An 11,265-nucleotide genomic window follows, 5' to 3' on the forward strand; every position below is an offset into this window, starting at 1 on the left:
ATATATATAATAATTCAAGCCTACCACGCAAAACTACATATAAAAAGGCCTAATCCTCAAAATAGCTTGGTTATAAGAAGACTGCCTTCCTTTGATCCGTTAGGTCGCTTCCCAGCGGAAGATTACTGTGACCTTTTTTCCATAGTCCTACCCAACAAGAACAACTGTATTACAGCAAATAGTGTTATAATTTTTTACGCGGTACTCATTGCTAGGATTACCAAAGAAAACCATGCTCCTTAAAATGAAGTCACAAGTATGCCGTAACTGCAACATTCCTTCAATTTGCAGTGTTCAATTGGCGTGAAACACCCACACGTGAATTTGAACGTCCAGGACTCGGACGTTCAGCGGGTACCAGTGCATGGAGTGCCCCCGTAGAGGGATCTTTGGACAAAAAATCATCTCTGGCTGATACTAACATCAATCAGTTTCACCCAAGCGTCCCAACGGCAGATTTTTCATCTCCATTGTTTAATCCCCCAGAGAGTGGACCACTTCCAGTGTTTGTCAATTCTCCAGTTGATCAAATGCCCGATTCGACCAACCTCCAACCCAAGTGGAATAAACCAAAGCTGTTGTTCGAGAAGGTGAAAAGTACGCTCCAGCGTGAGCTCGTACAACAGTCCCAATCTAATGCGAAATCGGACAAATCGATTGGTGAAATATCGGCCGTGGAATCTGAAGCGATCCCGGCGGTACTGGACATTGACAATCCACTGCTGAGTGGTTGCAAGCGGGAGGTTTGCAGTAAGGAATGTCCAGGCGGCTTGAGAAAACTTTCATCAAAAACAGGCTGCCCAACTTGTGATTGTTGTCCGGTAGTTGAGTGTAAAACAGTGTGTAGCATTGGATATGACGCTGATGACGACGGTTGCCCAACCTGTAAATGCTCAGATCAGTCAAAATGACCGTTTAATATTTTGTTATCCCGCTGAGCGTAGCAGGATGAACTCAAAAGGAACCTTTGTGCACAACCAGGTAGTTTTTTGCCAGTAATCTTTTTCATTCATGGACACTTGCACATCAAATCAGCACTTGGAACGAACCCTGTCCCATAACAATTAATGGCCACAAAGTTCTTCAACCAAAAAGCATTTTTTGGCTTTAAGCCTATAGGACCCTCTATATTCACCCTGAAAAAGATAAACTACGTTGAAGGTTGTGGAGACTTTTCGTTCATTGTATTCCGACGACTGCTTCGGGGTGTGGGATAAACTCTACCATCAGAGTCATACTAAGGAAAACAATACAAAGACTATTAAGCCCTTTCCCATAGTTTCCGCTGCCTTTCAATTCCGTAACCTGATCTTTTTAAATGAGGTACACGGATTTACCCCTTAATTTTCAATGAAAAAAGAGACAGCCTCCTTCAGCTAGCGAATTTGAGGCACTGGTTAGGATTTGTAGTTGGAGTTACAATTAGAAACGGATCACTTCGCCATTTATCAATACAAACTAGCCGGTCTTCCTCATGAGTTAACCAAAGTTATAATCTTGAAATACACTTTGATCAAGATTATCCCAATCGGGTCGATACTAGTGTAACGGCGACACTACTGATGGGAGAGGCATGCGAGTAGTATGTTTCCTTCTTGTAAATTCACTTTGCGTCTCTTGAAAAGGGAGATCTATTGCGGAATTGGCGGAGTCGCTGTGTAGCATTTGCTTGGATTTGAGTAATGAATGATTTGAGTCGATGAATATCCAGGAAAATTCAAGAGGACGCGTTCAAGAGAAGATATATGTTCAGTTTTTGTAAACAAGATGCAAATGAGTTTTGCTTCCCTGTCCAATAGTCTGTCACTGGTCAGTCGGCAATTTCTGATAACTCCGCAGCGAAAGACTTCTTGTATTCACTAGGAGCACTACCATGTTCTCATCAAAATAGTTCTTGAATTCCGGACTTCATATCCCATCAACCAGAAACGAAATAGATTGGAATCAAATGAATTCGAAATAACACAATCTCCGACATCAAAACACCAAAAAGTCTATGCAGTTATCGTATTTTGACCTGCTTATCGAGTTTCAATTGCAAACACTTTATTACTAATCGAGGAAACTTCACCAGTGCGACGTAGCCTGAAGTCGCCTGTAGTGTAGTTGTCAGTACTAAGGATACGCGATGTGCTAAGTAAATAAAATCTTTTTACTTATTTAAACAAAATTTAGAAAGCGGAGCCTAAATGTTATAAAGTTAAGGTCGCGGTCAGTCAGGCCAACATCTCAAATGTCCGGAAGCTTACTAACACGGTAAGTTTAAGGTAGCAAGACAACCTGGATGGAAGCCCTAGGTTAGAAGTGAAAAAAAATTCGAAAAGGAATGCAAAGACCTTCCTTCCGTTGAAAGAAGTTTCCTCAAATTACGAAAAGGATATCGACATGAGACACACTGCATAACACAAACCACAAAGATAACTATTCGAGGAGTAAAGAAATAATATTTGAGTGCAAAACGAAGAGGACCACTTTCGTAATCAAGAAACGTGAGCCAAACTTTCGCCCTCGACATTTGGTACATGGAAGATGAAGCAAATTGTGGCATACAAACTTCAGTTTACAGACAATGTTCTGAAGGACAAATGGCTCCAAAACGAGTGGACACCTTAAAATGGAATTAATTGTTTCTTGAAGCGTACGTAGGGTTGCGGCACCATCGGCGCCCTCTAGGTATCAGGCTCCAACATTTCCAAAGACTAGCATTTTTCGGGTTTCTCAAGCTATAAATGACCACTTCTACATTGGTTTCATCCGTCTGGAACCATACCGTTCTCCCTTCGTGACAACTTTTGATAGGGGCCGAAAATTGAGGATGAATTACCGAGTGTTAGAGGAAACATTTGTTTTAACGTTTGCGTAGATCTGTTATTTCTGATTTGTTATCGGGCAGTTCCAAATCACATCTTACGCATCTTATTCAGCTTAGTTGTTGAGTACCCCTCATGTGAATGAATGAATCAATAACACTAAATTTTATTCTGTCAAGTTTACTAGTAAATCAAAGGTTCGTAAGTTCCAGCTGTGAGGAAACGATGACAGCATGGACTTATGTCCTCAATAATCCTTTAATTTGATCTACCAAAAACAGCTTTTATGAGCTACTTTATTAATTAAGAAAGAAATGCAGTTTAACATCACTATTTTCCTTCTTGGCTTCAAATATGGTATTCGAATGCGACTGTCGTTGCTAAGTGGACATAGAGGTGTTGTTTTTAACGAGTTCACGCCAAAGTGGGACTAAAATACACTGCATAAAGACACTGGCCGAACTAGATCGTATTCGGTAACTTTCAAAAGCTCACAGAGTTCGGAAAGAAAATAATAAATCTGGCAGGTGAGCAAAACTATTCAATGCGGTGTTCATTTGACCTGACGAAAATTCATCATCAAACTAATTACTACGGAGTTGTAATAGTCAGTTGCGGTCAGCGAATCCTTTCGCGAAAAAGGATAGGTTATCAAGCTACTGCTGAAATTGCCCAGAAGGAGTCTGAAAGTTCCAAATATATACCCACGAAAAAAGTCAATTTTTGGTCAAAATTTTCTGACAGGAATGCTTAATGCCCGGAAATTCACACCGGTATTTGATTACCACTTGCGAAGTCCGAACACCAAACCTAGTGGTTTTTCGACAAATACACTCATTCGCAAATCAAGTTAATTTCCACGGGTGATTCAACTGAATCTCCTGTTTATGATACTCTTTAACCGAATGTGCTGCACAAAGACTGTTTCGGTTGAGAGACCTCAGTATGGTTCTAAGAAGGACAATACCCACATGTTCGTAACAGGTTTATTTGAGTAATATCATAAACGAGAGATACCGGTGAGTTTCCCAAATCGATGTACAGATGAAGGTATTTATCAACTTCCGTGCAATTTGGGTTCAAGTAGAACATCATTTTGACGGAAATTCGGGGAGTACGCCTATCCGATGAGAAGGACGAAACCAGCTGTGTGTCATCAAAGAGTTTTCAGCGACCTCGTGAGTAGTTTACAATTCTCTTTAGTTTTTATTTGAGTAGGTTTAAAGTAATTTCATACCTTAACGTGAATATAAGTTAGTGGCTCAAATTAGAAATATCGTAATCTGATCATTCTGAGATATTGCCAGCTAAGTTGGAAGCAACACGAGGTGGTGGAATGCAGACGCCCATTTCGGCGTGCGACGCAAATGTTCATCCATCATGAGATACCGCTAACTGGCTTTTTTCCTTGAAATTAATAACTAGAAAAACCGGCGCGGAGCTACTAACTGCCCCACTTACTGAGGAATGATTGCTATGTTCAAAGTTCACGAGGGCAGCATGTGATTCTTTCTCACCCTTCTCCTCCAGCCTCTTTTCTCTTTTTTATCTATTCATGGCGCCGCACTTTTTATCCTGCTGGATATATGGCCCAAGGAGCAATCAAATGGGGATAGCTTGCCTGAGTTCATACAACTGCCTCTATAGAGCTGCATTAGTGGTGTATTTACTGATCCACCCTGACGATAAAGCTTTGAAAGGAAATCGAATACAGAGCTCTGAGTAAGAATTACATCCATTGGTGCCAAAAAGGGTAATACTTCGCAGCGTCAATGTATCTCATTTTTCTCAATAGTGAAAGGAATTTTCTTCAGACGTGTTCATGCCAGACCACAAACTATTGGCTACAAAAACTGTTACGCGACCCAATAGCTGGTTAGAATATGAGACTGATATCGTTGGCCTCCAACCAGAGCTGAAATGCATCATAATCGAGTTTTTCTTTCAAGCATTAGAATTAACCCCCTTGTTTTTCCAGTTTCTTGGGTGGGATATTCCTGGTGATCGGAGAGCGTTGTAATTTCACTATAAAAATTTGAATCCCCTAAATTGTCTCCGTGTCACAGATTTGTGTTTTGGACACGGATTGCTGCAGATGGATTGTTTTTACTTACGTTCGCAGAGATATACGCCCAGAGCTGTTATGCGTTGTGCTGCTAGCCTCAGTAAGTGGTGAGACAACACAGTGTTTTCTAGCAATTGTATATATAATTCCAGGAACCTTCCGAAAGACAGTTTTGTCAGCGGTACACAAGTGTGTCCACACGAAGCGACTGATTCAGGATGGAAGAAGACAATGAGCATTTAGTGATATGCACCATCAGCATCATCACGAACTGTAACAACAGTGAATGGTGGTGTTTAACCGCTGTACAGCTATATTAATTCATGTGCATAAAGCCTTGTAACGGAAAGAAGAAGTGGTATAGTGAGAAGATCTAATGCTACTCTACCACCAGCTGTATACACCTCAGAAGCTCAATCTATTACCTGGTGCAATAAACTTTTCTAACAGTACGCATCCTCCATAAACCCTTGGTTAGGTTAGGAAACTAAGAGCATGATGAGCCTCAGAATTCGAGTCAGTTACTTGACTTTTGTCCAAAAATCCATTTTGAAAACATCTGTGACCACCAGTACTGATGTTTTTTTTGACACAGTCCCTAATAAATGAACGTTAGTGGGAGGAAAAATGGCACAAAAGTGCCTGATCGATTCCGTCTAAATATGGCGTCGCAGTGGCTTTCTTGTGGAAGTTTTGCGCAAAGACGAGAAAACGAGAGGTTTCTCACTGGGGATTTAGTGTGCTGAAGTATGCCTCGAATAAGGAACTCTAACAAAAATAGCTCCATACAGATGGACTCCGGTAGCTGTGTTGAACAAGCTGTTCTGAACAGGCCGCATCTAAGGCGTGACCCAAAACATATTCTGGTAGCTGAGAAACAATGAGATCCTGAAAATAAGTCCCTGTAGTTGGAGACTATTGTTTACACATATCCTTACATTTTACCCTCTGTGGTGGGATATGGAAAGTGGGCTTGGGAGAGGACCCGTGTTAACCTGATACAAAACATCCAGTTCATTTACCGAGATCACTGGGAATGTGAAACGACAACTGCATAGTTGGAGCACATTTTCACGGTTGCCGATCCCATGTACTGTACTGATTTTGCGAGTGGTCTGTGCTTGCCTTAAAACAATCGAACGCTTGGAGGAACACTGGCACAAACATCGAAGGCTGGATAGTCTTTGTCAACTTATTGCGAATAGTCCGGGTTATGAAGTACATTAATAGCCTGTCCCGTCGACGTACTACTTCGAAAATGTCAACGCTTAATCGAACCCTCACTGCATCCCGTAGTTGGAGGAGCACGCAGGTTACTGTGTTATGCTTTTGGCCTAAGGATCCCAAAAACTACGCAACCAAAAGGTGCAGCTAATCAACGTCTTAGACTTGGCTCCAATGAACGGCTTAGAAAAGTATAATAACGTGTAAAGTGCTAATTTGGCAGGTGCACTGAGGCCGTCTGATTCGGCAACCAACCAGAGAACAGAAGCATTGTTTTTGCTGTCCGGTGACGTATCAAAAGTTTAGATATGTCTGAGTCACTGAAGACTTAGGATGTTCCTCCAGGGTGCTGTATGAACGAAGCAGATCACGCACTCCTCGCTATCGGGGTTTGTCCTAATGTACACAACTACTGGAATCCTGTTGTGAGTAGTAGCCGGGAGTTCGGCCTTTCCACCGTGTTCCGCCGGGATAGAGTGGTGTAATTTTACGACACAGTACATTGGAAACATTATATATCATATTTCTCATGACAATAAAGGATTAATGAAAATTCACGCTTGTGAACTAAGCTGTAGTATGTGACCGCACGAAGGAAATTCAGTGAGTTCTGCCTTTGCTTGCAGCATTGCAAACCAACTTGCTGGGTTTTTTCAAAACTTATCGGTGAGAAGCGAAGAAGCAACTGACGGTGGTGCTGCTAATTATTTTAACGCGTTAATTTCACAGGTGCGCTTTATGTTGACATTTCCAGATTGCCGAATGAATAACCTGGATGGAGCGTTATTGGGTATATTACATACCGTGGACCGCTTGGATGAGAACTGCGCGGTTCGAACTTGAACACCGCAAATCAAAACCGATATTTTTTATTCAGAGGAATGTTGACTCAGACATTTCTCATCTATTCCATTAAGTTATCCAGTACAATGGCAACGGATGCAATCTAGGGAGGGTATGAAATAATTCTAGAAGAACTGTTGCTGTTTTACGAAAAAGACTTACTACTTCGTAATGAATGAACGTTTTTTTAAATGGAACAAGCCGTCTCTTGAAGCAAGCTTAGTTCGTTATGTTTTACAGATAATGAGTATTCTACCGGGGGTGTTCCAATAAACGGGTTGTCAATCTTCTATGGAGAGAGAAGCCAACAGCCTCGAAGTTTTCCCAGACCTATTTGAAATCATTTTAAATGGCCCAAGGTGTTGAATATAGCGCTGTTCTCACCATCCGAAAACTGCACAGAAGTCGTCAAATGTTCGACTACTTGAAGCCAAAGAAAAGGCACAGTAGGAGATACGAATGTGTATTCCTCGCCTGCAGGAAATAAACACGGTCTGGTGGCTTGCGTGACTCTGTGTGGTGGTGCTATCCTATATTCCACCCCATGTTTCTTATATGCCACTGTGAGTCAGCCTCTCGCGGCAGAAAGGTTTAGTCTTCAATCACTAACCGACATTTTGCGAGATCCTGTCTCTTTGGAGTTTCCTTAAATGCCCATTACTAATGATTGCCGGTAGGATGAAACAGCAGTGGAGCGCTTCTCCATCTTTCTCATAGATTGACTTCACTGAAACGTCAGGATTTCCATTGGAATATCCTACAGCTGTAATTGCTAAGACTGCCTCGTGTGTGTAAATGGCCTAAAAAACCTTACTATAGCTCTCTCTACCTGACCGTCAAACCATAGTAATCGTCCTCGCAACTGGGAGAAGATTGATTGCTCATCATTTTCTGCGTTCGAAATCCATTGTACGATTTATGAGAACGCTTGTGCATGGGAGTTACTTAGGCCACAACAGCCCCGTTATGATATGCACATTCCTCGGTAAGCTGACGCTGCGGAGAAGCGAAACTTGTCATCCAGATCCGATGGCATGCAAAATGTTTTAGTAACAAGCTTGTGACCAGCACCACATACCACAAATCGCAGAATTTCAGGCTATTAGGGAACAGATCACCAAAGTCCTAAGAGGACTTAGCTGTCTGAGACAGTCTGGTTCGGAGGTAACACATATCCAAAATGTTTTGACAGCTTTCATGAGATTTTGATTTTTTTCTACTGGGTTGCCGTAAACGCTTTGTCACGACATACACTCAACAGGTAGAAGACGTGAATTGCGAATAGACCGTGTCTGTCACTATCTGTTTCTGCATTCGATTGGTAGCCATATTTCCATTACTCAACAAGGACTGATTATCAGGAAGGTCAGCTTCCTGAAAGTAACCTCAGAAAACCCGGAACCTACTGTTCTACCAAAATCCCAACAGGAAAGTCGGTAAGCGTCAAGGCCAGTCAATCATTCAATCGATTCGGCAAAAGCCAGTGAGTCCTCATGCACGCCACAGAAGCACGACCGAAAATGATCAGCGTTCAGGCACTTCATAGAGGCACGATCGATGCGACGGGTGTTCAATAACGCCTATCAGACAGTCTGGATCAATGTCAGAAAGTCCCCTTTAAATAGCGTGGAGCCGTTGTACCTTTTGCCCTCGCACTCACACGCACTCACGCTCTCGCACTCGCTTGTTCGGAATATAGCTGTTGTGTTCCCTTCTGTGAGTCTTTTTTCAGGCACTGGGCACTGGAACGGTTCAGCGGCAGATACCACAGATTAGTGAGTCAGCGGACATAACACTGATCAGGGACCACTCCGTGATCGTGAATGTAGGTGTATGCCGTAGACCGCAGTTCTTCTATGGTTCGGCGTTAACACATCGGTTTCTATGGTTAAACCCATCATTCACAATCATTTTTAGCTTAAAAAATCTAACCAAGACTTTGTTGCGAGGGTTGTCATAACTGCTGTAAACGCTTACGTGTATAACTTCAGTGCTATACCTGTTTGCTTATGAAAATACGTGAGGACACATGTGCAGCATCCTACCGGCCAACATACCTACCATGCAAGTTTCACAAATATAAACTGCATTTCTGAAACCTGATAGTGCTATAAAACTCTAGTTATGGTAACTCCGTGTCTCTGATGTTCACCCCGTTTGTCCCTTTGTTTATACACTTCTATATCTATATCCTGTTTTTGGCATGCTTAATTTCTTTATGCCTGGTAGACCTTGGATTGACATCGCTAATCACATTGAATGGATCAACAATCACCAGATCGATAACTGACTGACGTACCGGCCTTATGCACTCATTGGGTCACATGCGCCACCAGGCTCTGTCGGACAACTCAAAAATTTGATTTACTTTGTGAGCACGTGAATATCACGCATGTTAATGTGATGACTTTCGAGAGAGGCGTCAAGTCTTAGCACTACTCCCAAATTCCGTTTACTATTCCTTTAACGTTTCGGTTCAAATGATGTTTGTTCAGAAGGCAAGCAATGAATATACAGAGAGAAGGGAAGTATCTTCTGATCTGTTGGAAAAATGGACCCGTGACATGCACTTTTTAAGATGAGGCCGTTTTTAGTCTCATTGAGGCTACATCTTTTCCATATAGTTCAGCCCATAGCGATCAATGGAAGTAACTCACAGGTCAACAACAACTGTATGGAATGGCGCGATTTATGGGACCACAAATTTTTCAAAAAGAGCTCATCGTGGGGCCAGAAATACTATACTTTGTGAACGGCACTCAATGTGCGTAGTGAACCACAAGCGCACAGTGCTTTGCACGTCCGTAATTTCCTTAACGGAAGGTTGGCAGGGTGTTGTGCTGGCCGTGGTGAGTTCACAGAATGGTCCGCATAATCCACCGATTACTCTGCTCCGCGTTTTGCTCTGGGGCTACATCAGGGAGAAGATAGACCTTAGAATCAAGAATATTTTGTAAACAAAGCAATTTATTGTAGAAGTTATTCCCGAATTTCGGAAAACTCCTCCAAGAGTACAGCAGTTTTCTCTTGAAGAGTGTCCATGCGGAATTTTGAAAAGCTCGGGGGAAATATCTGGATACATAGATAGCACTTAAATACCTCTAATAGGTTGCCTTATTGAATTCTCTTATAAGTGAATGCAAAAAAAGGTAATGAATGTTATTCAGAAATTGGTTGATTTGATTCTCATCACTCACAGTGAACAGCTTTCATTTGCCAAGAAATGTTAATCAAATCGGACACAAAAAGTGCCGCCAAAAAGGTGGCAGAATTGAAGCCACACACATCATTGCGTTCACCATTAGGTCCAAGTGCGTAGTGGATAAAGGTATATGTAATTAGCCGGTTGGTGCAGTGGTCGAACACTGATTAAATAATAGAAATCTGACGAAGTTTGTGAATGTTGAATCGCCCCACCCCGGACAGTATTAAGTGGTTCTCAATTGGAGGATTGCGTGCACCAATATATACAGCTCATTGCCCGCAAAATCTCGTGTGATAAGTCAGGGGACGCAGAAGACGAGATATCACACATCTCACGAAGGATCTGGAAAGACTAAACAGGTAATTATTACTCTGAGTCTTGAACAAATGCTGATTATAAGACACTTAGAATGCATAAAGGGAGTTGTGCTACGGAGTCCCGTTGTTTCCGGGGAGAAACATACGAACGGCCTTGCGCGGCAGCTTAAGAATGGTTTAAGGCGCGGTGGTGAAATTGTAGCTACCCTTTCGTCACATACATGACTGTACAGGTCACCGTCACTCGCTAGATCACGAGATCTGTTTTTTTCTTACACTCACAAATCACGCCACAGAATCGTGACTCACTTGACTACACAGCTCACAGTCAAGCCCCTGATCCCAAGTGTGATGAACATGACTGATACTCTATTCGTTGCTCTATTCATTATTCTCTTGTTTTAATATTCCACATGCTGTATATATTCGCCAATTCGAATACATACGTGCTGGTTGTTACGCTTGCCGTGGGCTAGACGCACGCCGAAAATTTCTCTGAAACCGTGGTTCGAAGGAGGAAAACTTTAACATAAAGTTTCAACATTTGATGGTAATTTTTTGGGCGTATGAGATCTTCCCAAACGGCCGCAGTTTTGTTGAAATTTGTTTAAATCTACTCAATTCACACGATATTCAAGATCCGGGATATTCATATATTAAATGTGTAACGCATTTGAAACTCGAATGTATCTGCTTGCCCGTTTCTCATATGACCTTATACGTGCCCCTCCCTTTCTCTCTTCCCCCATTGCAGGTACCACGGACGAATCACCACGGGCCCTGGACAGGGAAGAGTACCCC

General features: G+C 42.2%; 2 protein-coding genes across 2 annotated transcripts in view; one reads left to right on the plus strand and one right to left on the minus strand.

Moving 5' to 3' along the window:
- The window catches only part of T265_02790 (hypothetical protein), a gene marked incomplete at both ends in the record, with an annotated part of 10,565 nt that extends 9,404 nt beyond the window's left edge, over positions 1 to 1,161 (plus strand). The window contains one exon of the mRNA XM_009167115.1: positions 292 to 1,161. Coding sequence (XP_009165379.1) covers positions 292 to 911 — 620 coding nt within the window. The remainder of the gene's footprint in view (positions 1 to 291) is intronic.
- Positions 1 to 11,265, minus strand: part of T265_02789 (hypothetical protein) — a gene marked incomplete at both ends in the record, with an annotated part of 61,671 nt that overhangs the window by 23,307 nt on the left and 27,099 nt on the right. The gene's annotated exons all lie outside the window — the stretch shown is intronic.

This window comes from Opisthorchis viverrini (genome assembly GCF_000715545.1).
Source record: "Opisthorchis viverrini unplaced genomic scaffold opera_v5_36, whole genome shotgun sequence".
In the NCBI taxonomy this organism is placed as follows: domain Eukaryota; kingdom Metazoa; phylum Platyhelminthes; class Trematoda; order Opisthorchiida; family Opisthorchiidae; genus Opisthorchis; species Opisthorchis viverrini.